At 33.4% G+C, this 12,375-nt stretch overlaps 1 protein-coding gene across 2 annotated transcripts in view; it reads left to right on the top strand.

Moving 5' to 3' along the window:
• Positions 1–12,375, top strand: part of prkcg (protein kinase C, gamma) — a 101,444-nt gene that overhangs the window by 61,174 nt on the left and 27,895 nt on the right. For both annotated transcript variants that reach the window (XM_001921680.7, XM_073925933.1), the window contains exons 7-9: positions 1,322–1,478; positions 1,594–1,795; positions 4,110–4,292. In XM_001921680.7, coding sequence (XP_001921715.1) covers positions 1,322–1,478; positions 1,594–1,795; positions 4,110–4,292 — 542 coding nt within the window. The remainder of the gene's footprint in view (positions 1–1,321; positions 1,479–1,593; positions 1,796–4,109; positions 4,293–12,375) is intronic.

Genomic DNA, 12,375 nt, shown 5'->3' with positions numbered 1-12,375 from the left:
GTTTAATAATGCAGCGCAACATTGTATTCACTGTATAATCACATATGGAACTACAGATATGCATTAAAACTGTTTTATTTCATAAGATGGTGAGGAAAAAGCAGTTATTTTTTAAACTAGGGATGTCCAAAATGTCCAAAATGTTAAATGCCGGTAAAGTGTAACACGAAAACAACCTGAAGCGGAAAGTACGAGTCTGCGGTCTAGAGGTATTAAAAAGTTAAAGACGACAGAATTGTCATTGCCACTATTGTAAGATATGTAAACTTGGCATTGCAAGAGGTGGAAAGGAAAGGGCTACATTTAACTCAACAAACCTGATAAGACACCTAAAAAAAAAAACGTAGAACCTTGATTTGAAATGCCGTCTTGCTACAATTTCACAGAGAAAGCTCTGCCAGCTTTTTATAAGAAGATTTCTGGCAAACTACTTGTGCTGTTATAAGATGTACCGCATGTTTCTTCACCACAGACATTTGGAGTTCATTCGTAGCACCCATGTCTCTACAAAGACTTACCGCACAATCGATTGAATCCTGCATCTGTTTCTTCACTCTTCTTTATTCTTTTTTATGTATTATAGAAGTATCGGATCAGGTTTTTTGTATGGGTATACTCAAAATCAAATGACTCTTATTCAGATTCGAAGGCAAAAAAAAACCGATCGGGACATAGATGTGAATAACACATTAATTTAATCAGTTTTGTTATGGGGGAAAAGTGTTAATCAACAGTTTCCATATTTTGTGGTGTACAAGTGTTTTCCATTTATTTACAGTCGTGAATTACATTATGAGACCTTGATCTCTGCTCTGTTAACTTTTGAGGTTGAAAATTCATAATTGAGTACAGCCCATTTTGAAGATGAATAATTTTATCCATTTCTCAGTGAATATAGGCAATGTATTTTGGTGCATTTGATTTTTATTTTATAAAAATAATATTTTAGTCACCAAACATGTTGCAAATAGAATTACAATCTACAAATTTTCAAATAAATTTATTATTTTATTTAGTTATGTTTTTGCTTCTTTTGATTTTTATTTTTTTTTATTTAATATTTTTCTATGACATATAAATTTGGATGTACTAGTTTTTGGACCATTATCGTAAGCTATTATGTGATTTTACTTTAGTACTGACTAATATAATGTATTGTATCTGCACAAATGTAATATTGTTTAGCTTCCTCATAAAAATATAAATTAAATAGATTTGTGAGCGGTGTACTTATAAATGCAGAGCACTGTAAGTACGCAGTTTAACGATTTTAATTGATTGATTGCCCTAGTATAAACTCACTATCAAATCTATATTTCAGTTCATGAAGCGCTTAACCTCATACCCATGGACCCCAACGGCCTGTCGGACCCTTATGTGAAGCTCAAACTCATCCCTGATCCAAAGAGCCACAGCAAACAGAAAACTAAAACCATCCGTTCCACACTCAACCCCATCTGGAACGAGAGCTTTACTTTGTGAGTTTTTATTTGTAAATGGTTGACAGGGTTTTGCTATGCTGTGTTGCTAAGCAGCCTGTAATCATATGTGAAGTTATTCTGTGTTTATTTATTTATGTGTGTGTGTGTGTAGTTCAGTGCGGGGCAGACAGTGGGACAGGCGTTTGTCTGTAGAGGTTTGGGACTGGGACAGAACCTCACGCAATGACTTCATGGGCGCTCTGTCATTCGGGGTGAGTGAGATATTCAGACGGTCTGTCAGCGGCTGGTTCAAACTGCTCAACCAGGATGAGGGAGAATATTATAACATCCCTGTGCCTGATCCAGACCTGCAGGTACTCACATCATTTACTCACACCTATCTATCTATCTATCTATCTATCTATCTATCTATCTATCTATCTATCTATCTATCTATCTATCTATCTATCTATCTATCTATCTATCTATCTATCTATCTATCTATCTATCTATCTATCTATCTTTCTATCTATCTATCTATCTATCTATCTATCTATCTATCTATCTATCTATCTATCTATCTATCTATCTATCTATCTATCTATCTATCTATCTATCTATCTATCTATCTATCTAAATTTATTTATTTATTTATTGGCTAGTTTATTTATTTATTTATTTATTTATTTATTTATTTATTTATTTATTCTTTTATTTATTTATTTGTTAGTTTGTTTATTTTATTTGTTTAATTTTTTATTTATGAGCCCGTTTGTTTAATTTATTAGATTGTTTGTTTAATTAATTAAATAATTAGTTTATTTATTTTTTATTATTTATTTATTTATTACTTAGCTTGTTTATTTTATTTGTTTATTTATTAGCTTAGCTTGTTTGTTTTATTTATTTATTTATTTATTTATTCACTCATTTATTTATTTATTTATTTATTTATTTATTCACTCATTTATTTATTTATTTATTTATTTATTTATTTATTTATGTATTTATTTATTATTTTTTTATTTGCCTGTTTGTTTCATTTATTTATTCATCCGCTTTTTTGTTTCGTTTATTTTATTTGTTTTATTAATTTTATTTATTTATTTATTTATTTATTTATTTATTTATTTATTTATTTATTTATTTATGAGCCTGTTTATTTCATTTATTTATTTATTAGCTTGTTTGATTCTTTCATTTATACATTTATGTTTTTATTCATTCACTTATTTATTTATTTATTTATTTATTTATTTATTTATTTATTTATTTATTTATTTGGAGCAAAAGTACTAAGTTAATTATTTTGTACTTTGTAATTACTTTGTATCAAATATAATAGCAATGTTTGCTCTGCACATTGCAAAAAAATATTGGTAAATTAGCTGTTTTCCTCATTTTGTGATTCATTTTTATTTTCTTGTTTATTTATGCTTTTGAATTGCTTTATAGTGAGGTTATCTTTCAACAGCTTTTAACTCTCGAAATTAAAAAAGTCACTTTTATTGACATTTTTAATATTTGAAAGTGATATATTGTCTGAGTTGGTGTTGTAAATTATGTTAAAAAAAAAACTTCCAGTACATTTTCTGTTATTTTAAAGATGTATTTCTCTATATATTATTTATTACACATTATATTATTTCAAACAACTAAAGTGTAAATAAAAGCCACTTTGTTTAACTCTAGAGTTGATTTTCAAATTCAAAAGTCGACAGAGCAGCGATTAAGGTACCAAAATGCAATTCACAAACTAAAATAAACAAAAACACTTGTGAAAAACCAAATAAAGAATCTGTTAATCAAAATATATTTTTTACAGTGTACTTTACACATTTTTTAAAGAAGTATAGATACTTTTTACTTGACTTCATGTGTAATGAATGATGAAATGAACTAAAGGAATGGTAGAAATGATTCCCAGCTTAAGTCTGTCCTAAGGACACACCACTTTGCACATTTTGTACAGTATGTCTCTCTTATCTGAAATACATGTTTCAGTTCATAGAGCTCTTTACTAAAAAGCTGATCTGAGTCAGGTATGTTTTATGATGAAGGCCTACAGTTCAAAATGTGCAGACTGGTGGTGGTGTCTTCATTTATTGTTTTGCATGTGTGCGATTGGTGACTTGTAGCTTTGTAAGTCATACTTTTACTCAAGTAGCTTTCAGGTACTCTTTACACCTCTGACATCAATCCATTTTTCAGCATACTGCACCAACACCCTTCATTTCCTACAGCACTATAAGTGCTAGATGTTGCAGACAGCACCTTTATGCACTAAAGTTGGTGATAGCAGATGAAAAGTTGTTTCCCGACATCTTCAAGTGACTACCCATAAAGCATCAGCATTGTGCCCTTGAGCAAAGCTCTTTACTTCAGTTTGCTCCAGGGGAGATTATCCCCGTAATTGGTGTTCTGTAAGTCACTCTAGATAAAACTGTCAGCATGCTATATTCAGCTCCGAGAGTGCAATAAAAGCCTCCCGAGGTCAGCGAATAAACACATTCAGCAAAAATCAAATGTTCTTTCCGACAACATGCAGTCACAAACAGACACATTTTGATGATGTCATCTGAGTCTGACCGTCACCAATTTGTCACTTTCACAGCACATCCACAGGAGGGCACTGTATGTCTTTACTGAAACAAGCTCTTGCTTTTGTCACTGTCCTTATTTGTGAAGGTACCAGAGGAGATTCTGATGCCCTCAATTCCTCCTACTCCTTCTCCTGTGACGACGCCTGTTCCCGCTGTGACCCCACCGGCTTTGAGCCCAGCTCCTGCTGTCCTGCACACGGGTAAAGGCCACATCGGGCTGCACGATTTCAACTTCCTCATGGTTCTGGGAAAAGGGAGTTTTGGCAAGGTGCATGAAATTACACTTATTTTCATATACTGTACATATATGACCACGAAACCTTGAAAGTCTTGCAAACTGCATGAGTATATTTGTAGGAATAGCCGAATAACACTGTATCCATGAGTCAAAATTAAAAATGTTACATTAATCAAAAAAATCATAATATTTTTTAAGAAAATGTCATGTTCCATGGCAAGTTGTGTTCAGTTTTCTATTGTAAATAAATCAAAATGTAATTTTTGATTAATAATATGTATTGCTAAGAACTTAATTTAGACAACTTTAAAGGAGATTTCTCAATATTACATCGTCAATATTTAGATTATTTATTTACTTATTTTTGTTTATTTATTTTTGTTTATTTTGTATTTCATACACAGTGGCAATTCAAAGTGCTTTAAACAAGAATAAAAAAGACAAGTATAAGAAAATAAAAACAAACAAAGAATAATTAGAATTAATAATTCTAATAATTATTAAAGAATTATTAAATTAGAATTATTAAAAACAGATAAAAACAGATTAAAATGTGTAAAACGGGTTATAAAAGAAAAAAAAAAAAAAGAAAGACATGATAGTGGGATCTGTCGGACGTAGCACAGTGCTCATTCAGTAAAGGCACAGCTAAACAAATGTGTTTTCAGTCTTGATTTGAATGTGCCTAATGTTGGAGCACATCTGATCATTTCTGAAAGCTGATTCTAGCAGTGAGGGGCGTAGTAGCTTAAAGCTGGTTCACCCTGCTTTGACTGAACTCTTGGAATTTCTAATTTATTAGATCCTAAAGATCTGAGTGATCTGTTAGGTTTGTTTTCAGTGAGCATATCTGTAATGTATTGAGTTCCTAGGCCATTTAGGGATTTATAGACAAGTAATAATACTTTAAATATATTCTGAATGTAACTGGGAGCCAGTGTAAAGACATGAGGACAGGTGTGTTGTGCTCTGATTTCCTGGTTCCGGTCAGAATCTTGGCAGCAGCGTTCTGGATGAGCTGCAATTGTCTGACTGTCTTTTTTGGAAGGCCAGTGAGAAGGCCGATACAGTAATCCACCCTGCTGTTGATGAAAGCATGAACAAGTTTCTTTAAGTCTTTACTAGAAATAAAGCATCTAATTCTTGCAATGTTTTTGAGATGATGGTATGCTGATTTACTAACTGCTTTGACATGATTATTGAAACTCAGATCTGACTCCAGAGTCACACCAAAATTCTTGACCTTTTTTTTTTTGTTGTTGTTTGACCTTTAGTGCCAAGGTACGCATTCACCTTGAGAAGCAAGAATCTTTTTTTTTTTTTTGCCTACCCCATTAGTTGTTTATTTTGCTTGTTTTAAGGAAAATTCACTCACCCTTGACTTGAAAACAAAACAAGTGTTTTTTTTACTTGCCGAAAAAAATGTTTGAACTAGAAACAAGACAAAAACTATAAGTAAGAAAAGCATGAGCACAACTTTAAACATTTTGAGATATTGGGAAACAAATCAATCCTTTGATGTAAATTGAACAGCGCGTGCCTTTACAAAACTAAATGAACACTAAATTCTAATTCATGTAACTTTTTCATTTCAACCTTTTCACTCTGATTGACTCGTGGACCCTGCTGTTTGTGTAATAACTAATTCCATTCCTTTCCTGGTTGCCAAAGAAACAAAAATCGTTCAAGCAAACTCTCTGTAGTCTGAGAGTCTGACAGCACTCTCTCAGACCACCTACTCGCTTCACTGATGCATATTGAACACCAAAGTGGCTAGCGCTGACTGTAATCAACAAGTTTCAGTCACTTTGGCAGGCTTAATTATTCCATCTGTCAGCAAATTATGTTCACAAAGTATTAGGTCGATACAATGAATGTATTTAAGGATGAAATTACGACTTCGTTTGGCAGATTCCCAGTTATCAAATTAGCTTCTAACATGTAAAAAATCATGCCGCGTTTACACTAAGAAAAATGATGTCTGCAAAACTGTTGCAAACTATTTAATTGTGTTGAATTTAAACAAAAAAATTAATTTTATAAAATTCTACATATTTTTTGTTTAAATTCAGCCCAAATAAATTGTTTAGAGCCACTTAACTAAAAAAAAAAAAAAAAAAATTTTATAAAAAATGTGAGTAAATCCAAGGAATCATCTCTGAATTTTTTTTTTCAGTGTGGAATGGCTTTTAAATTATTCAGATGATGATTAATCTGTTAATAATCTGTCTATTAATCTCACATTAATGTGATATAATTTATCACTTCATCTTCTCTGGGTTTATATCACATATGCCTTCTTATAAAGAAATCCACAAGTCTTTACTTTTGAAGAGAATTATGCAATAATCATGACTAGCGAGGCTAGCTATCGTAGCATGTTAGCTCAGCATAAAAATTTGCACAACAATTTATATATGTTTTTTGCTCAAAACTCACTTAATAACATCAGTAGAGCATTTCATATAACATTCTGTGATCCAGTGTTGCTTCTTATCACAAAATAAGGTAGGCAATGTATTATTTATTATCGTTTTCTACAATGGGGCAGTTCATTCTGCTGATAAAGGGTTTACTTCCCTGATAAAGAAGTAAAACTGGTATGTTGGTTAGCAACCAGCTAGTGGTTGAAATGATTGTTGGATTTTGTGCAGCAAAGCACATTGGGTTTGACCTAAGATCATAGGCCGAGACCAACATCCAGACAAAGATATACAATAGTTTTTTCATGACAGGTCATTGATTGGCCATATTGGAGAGCAGAATGTAAACAGTGCCACTGAACTGACCTGTGACTCCATATTTTGGGCTGAACTAATCGGTCAGATAGGGCAAAAAGCATACAACAGACTGCCAAAAGTTACAACAGATATCTGAGGAACAAAAGGTGTTTGTGGTTGGCCAAACTGAACCAGGATTTCCAGGGCAGGAATTCTGATGATATTCATGTTTGTTCTTATCATTTCCAGTCAAGCATATGAAATATTATTTGTATCTTTTAGAGTCTATTGAATTATGTTAGCAAGAAGCATAGCACCCTTTCCTGCTTACTAAATCTGCTCAATGAGGTTTAGCCAGCCTGCTCTCAAAAGGAGATGTAGCTACTGTATGTATTATTAAGAAAAGTGACTAATTTGCACAAATTCAAATGGTTTTATTCTTAAAAACGCATGTGATTTTGAAAAGAAAAATACCCCCGGAGTGTTACTACGAATATGGGTAGCTGATAAAAGGCAAACCCAATATAAAGTTAGCCACAAAAGTAACTATGTCCATACTTCAAACTTTTTTTCTGTATCTGATGTAAAAAATAGTCATCGTGGTGCATTGACCATGTTTTCCATAAACAATTTTATATTTTACATCACAGCACGAAAATTCTTTTAATAAAATGTATAATTTATAGATTTGTTTATTTTGATTTATTTTTTGTAATACAATTTTGTATTAATGCAAGCAGTCACATATATGTACCGTACCTTTATTTTTTACCAGCTCAAATAAAACACTCTTTTTGAACATATCAAACAAAACTAAAGTGCATGCACAGATAAACATGAGCATTAATAGCAAATAAACAAATATAAATATTATTCCGCTTGCTTTTTGAGTGTTGTTAAGCGAGTTCTTAAATGCCTGTGATTGATCACACGCTCAACAGAAAAGACTATGATTGGCTCTAATTGTCGGCATGGCTCTGGTGCTGTTGAGCAAAGAGTGACATGGACACAGATGTTAAACGACCATGGCGATCAGCTGATTCATTATTCGGCAACACGGTGAAGAAAACTCGCTCTGCAGACACACTCATGTCTGAATCCACAAGTAACATTATTGTTGTATCAGACGGGAGAGGAGATAAAATGTTACCTGGCGAACACGCTAGCTGTCAAATGGGGTACAGGTAGTGAAAAAAAAAAGAGTTTACAGTTTTCATTTTTTCCTAGCTGGGTTCTGATGTCAGTGAAAGACTGTCCAACAAACTCACAAGCAGTAAATTGTTCACAGTTACCTGCTTTTTAAGTAGGTTTAAGCATTTTAGTTACTTGCGGTCTCCTACCTTGCCATAGTAACGCATATGTGATAAATGACGTCAATAAATAATAACCGGTTATGATTATTACTGAACCGATACTAAATTGTTCGCATCTGCATCGAAGAAACAACAAATTTTGACACCCCTAGTATACATATATATATATTGACGTGTCTGGATTTGTCTAGTAAAATATGGTACTGCAAGTACTCGATATTTTTTGCAAATGTTTATATATTTCTTTTACAATAACGATTGATTGATTGATTGATTGATTGATTGATTGATTGATTGATTGATTGATTGATTGATTGATTGATTGATTGATTGATTGATTGATTGATTGATTGATTGATTGATTGATTGATTGATTGATGGTTGGTTGGTTGGTTGGTTGGTTGGTTGGTTGGTTGGTTGGTTGGTTGGTTGGTTGGTTGGTTAATTGGTTGGTTGATTGGTTGATTGAAACTTTATATAAAGACATTTTTATTGTTCAACTGCAAAGTCAAAAACAGTCAAAAACTGCATAATCAAAATAGCAGAGATCAAGGTCTTAATCATGTATAAACATAATTGTAAATAAACATAAAACACCAGTGAATCACAAAATACTGTTAATTATTATCAACTGAAATTGTTAAGTAACAGATTTATTTACAACAAGACAAAGTAACGAGACCCAGATATAGACTACAATAGCATTAATATGATTTAAAGTAGTGTAATATCAACACTCTAACTCTTGATTCAGTTGAAGTAGGCTAGGTGGTTTTGGGGCGGAACAGGCTGCAAAGCATATCAGATTTTTATGCCGAAAGTCAGGCTACACGGGACTGCACTCACCCATCAACAAACACATCTACTTCGTGCTCCCTGTAGATGCAATAAGGAGTGCGAAGGGTAGGGTGTCCTTGGAACTGAATTAGGCCCTTGTCTCATTCGTTCCTGGGCTGTTGCTGCTAATTCAGGCAGAAGGGGGAAACGTTAAAGCTTTTCTGGTCCCAGCTGCAAGAGGAGGGGGCTGATTTCCCTATCTAAAATGTGCAGCTGTGGCTCTTCTTCAGCTCCTCTAGGAGGCAGAAGCTGTGACTCCAGGCCCAGGGAGACGCACACCTCGTTCACCTTAAAATAGCTGGAGATACACAGCAACGTGGTCATTTCATGATTAGGTCAATCCGGTTATGTGATAAATGAAGTGCAACTTGTGTAAGGAACGCCCAGTTGGGTTGCATGTCCATGTGAATCTCTGGGAATGTTGAATTGTTTTAAAGCGAATGCCTTGTTTTGGTGTTTCTGTGCTGAACAGAATCTAAATTCTGTTTTCATGTGTCAATGCTGAGCGCACAAGTAAAGGACTTTGAGCTGTTTGATCCCGAGGAAGAATAACATGGAGAGAGTGTGTGTGTGTGCATGCTGTTGTGTGTACTCTTTTATTTAGGTATGTAAACTCTTTTATTTAGGTGAGTGGAGGAGTGTGTGATGTTTGTTTGTAATTTTGGTTGTTCTTATGTATACTGCAGATGAAGTCACAAATATTAGCTTGTTTTATTATCCCAATTTTTCCCTATTGTAGTGGAATGTAGAGTAGATTTTTATTGCTATATATTTTTAAACAAGATAGTTTTTAAAACTACACTCACCGGCCACTTTATTAGGTACACCTTACTAGTACCGGCCTGGACGCACTTCTGCCTTCAGAACTGCCTTAATCCTTTGTGGCATAGATTCAACAAGGCACTGGAAATATTCCTTAGAGATTTTGGTCCATATTGATATAATAGCATCACGCAGTGACTATGATGCGAATCTCCTGTTCCACCATATCCCAAAGGTTCTTTATTGGATTGAGAACTGGTGACTGTGGAGGCCATTTGAGTACAGTGAACTCATTGTCATTTTCAAGGAACCAGTCTGAGATGATTTACACTTTATGACATGGCCTATTATGGTTATAATGGCCCTCTGTGGTTATAAAGGGATGGACATGGTCAGCAACAATACTCAGGTAGGCTGTGGCAATGACACAATGCTCAATTGCTACTTATGGGCCCAAAGTGTGCCAAAAATATCCCCCACACCATTACACCACCAGCCTGAACTGTTGATAAAAGGCAGGATGGATTTATGCTTTCATGTTGCTGATGCCTAATTCTCACTCTACCATCCGAATGTCACAGCAGAAATCGAAACTCATCAGACCAGGCAACGTTTTTCTAATCCTCTACTGTCTAATTTTGGTGAGCCTGTGTGAATTGTAGCCTCGGTTTCCTATTCTTAGCTGACAGGAGTGGCACCCAGTGTGGTCTTCTGCTGCTGTAGTCAATCCGCCTCAAGGTCCGATATGTTGTGCGTTCAAAGATGCTCTTGGTTGTAACGAGTGGTTATTTGAGTTACTGTTGCCTTTCTGTCAGCTCCAACCAGTCTGGCCATTCTCCTCTGACCTCTGGCATCAGCATGGCATTTGTGCCCACAGAACTGCACCTCACTGGATATTTTTTTCTTATTTGGAACTTTCTCTGTAAACCCTAGAGATTGTGCATGGTTGTGCATGCAAATCCAAGTAGATCAGCAGTTTCTGAAATACTCAGACTAGCCTGTCTGGCACAAACAACCATGCCAAAGTCATTTAAATCACTTTTCTTCACCATTCTGATGCTCAGTTTGAACTGCAGCATATTGTCTTGACCATACCAAAATGCATTTAGTTGCTGCCATGTGATTGGCTCATTAAAAAGGAGAGGGGTACCTAATAAAGTGAGGTGAGTGTATTTTCTAATAACTAATTCCTATTGTCTTTGCCATGATGACAGTACATATTTTATTCTGGTTATATTGCAAGATGCTACTTAGATTAAAGTGCTTTATTTAAATTTAAAGGCTTCACTTATTAAGGTTGCGAGACAAGTTAGGGTAATTAGGCAATTCATTGGACAATAGTAGTTTGTTCTGTATATATCATATTATTCTGGGGGTATGATATATATATATATATATATATATATATATATATATATATATATATATATATATATATATATATATATATATATATATATATATATATATATATATATATATATATATATATATATATATATTTTGAGGTTAATAATATTAGTACTCTCAAGAAATAAATATATATATATATATATATATATATATATATATATATATATATATATATATATATATATATATATATATATATATATATATATATATATATATATATATATATATTTCTTGAGAGTACTAATATTATTAACCTCAAAATTTGGCTGAAATGTTTTTATTTTTTATTACAGCCAAACTAAAAGAAATACAAATGTTATAGGAAATACTGGGCAATTTTTTTTCCTCAGTTAAACATCACTTGGGAAATATTTGAAAAAGAATAAAAAATTCACAGGGGGGCTAATCAATTTGCCCTCATCTGTATAAAATCATTTTAAAGAAGATGATAGCGTGTGCACGCGTGTTTCTGGTGTGTGATCATTTGTGTGTGTGTGCTCTCTCAAGATATTTGGTTATATAAGAGTCCAGGGTTATACTCAGTAGACAGCACATCCTCCAGGGCGCAGAACCGTGCTAAAGAAAGGATAGAAATGAGGGAAGAGATTAAAGTGAAGAGCAGAAGAGAGAGACCTGGGACCCAGAGATAGAAAACTGACACACAGCAAGAGGGAGAAAAGAGAACATGATCTCATGAGTACACAATATGAAAGAATTTCTGTTCTTTGTATGTTTAAATACGTGGATTGTTGGCGTGACGTTGCAGTTTTACTGTCATACATGACAAAAATGTATATAATTAGTACTGACATCTTTTAAAATGCAGTAAATGCTTAAACATTTCTTTGTTTTTCATTGACCTCTTGTTATAAAAACTGTCCTATATGGTGTGACTTTCTCAAGCGTAGTTAATAAATTACAGCTCTTATAAATTAAAAAGAAAATTTTTAAATCATTAATAAATAACTCAGGCAAGATTTTACAATATATCATCCATATTTTTTTAAACTTAGGAAATTACTGTACGCAGAAAACTTGAATTGAAGATCATGTGACTGACTGACT

Source organism: Danio rerio, chromosome 16 (genome assembly GCF_049306965.1).
Source record: "Danio rerio strain Tuebingen ecotype United States chromosome 16, GRCz12tu, whole genome shotgun sequence".
Classification (NCBI taxonomy): domain Eukaryota; kingdom Metazoa; phylum Chordata; class Actinopteri; order Cypriniformes; family Danionidae; genus Danio; species Danio rerio.
Note: the sequence above shows the minus strand (reverse complement) of the source record. Positions and strands in the feature narration are given on the sequence as shown.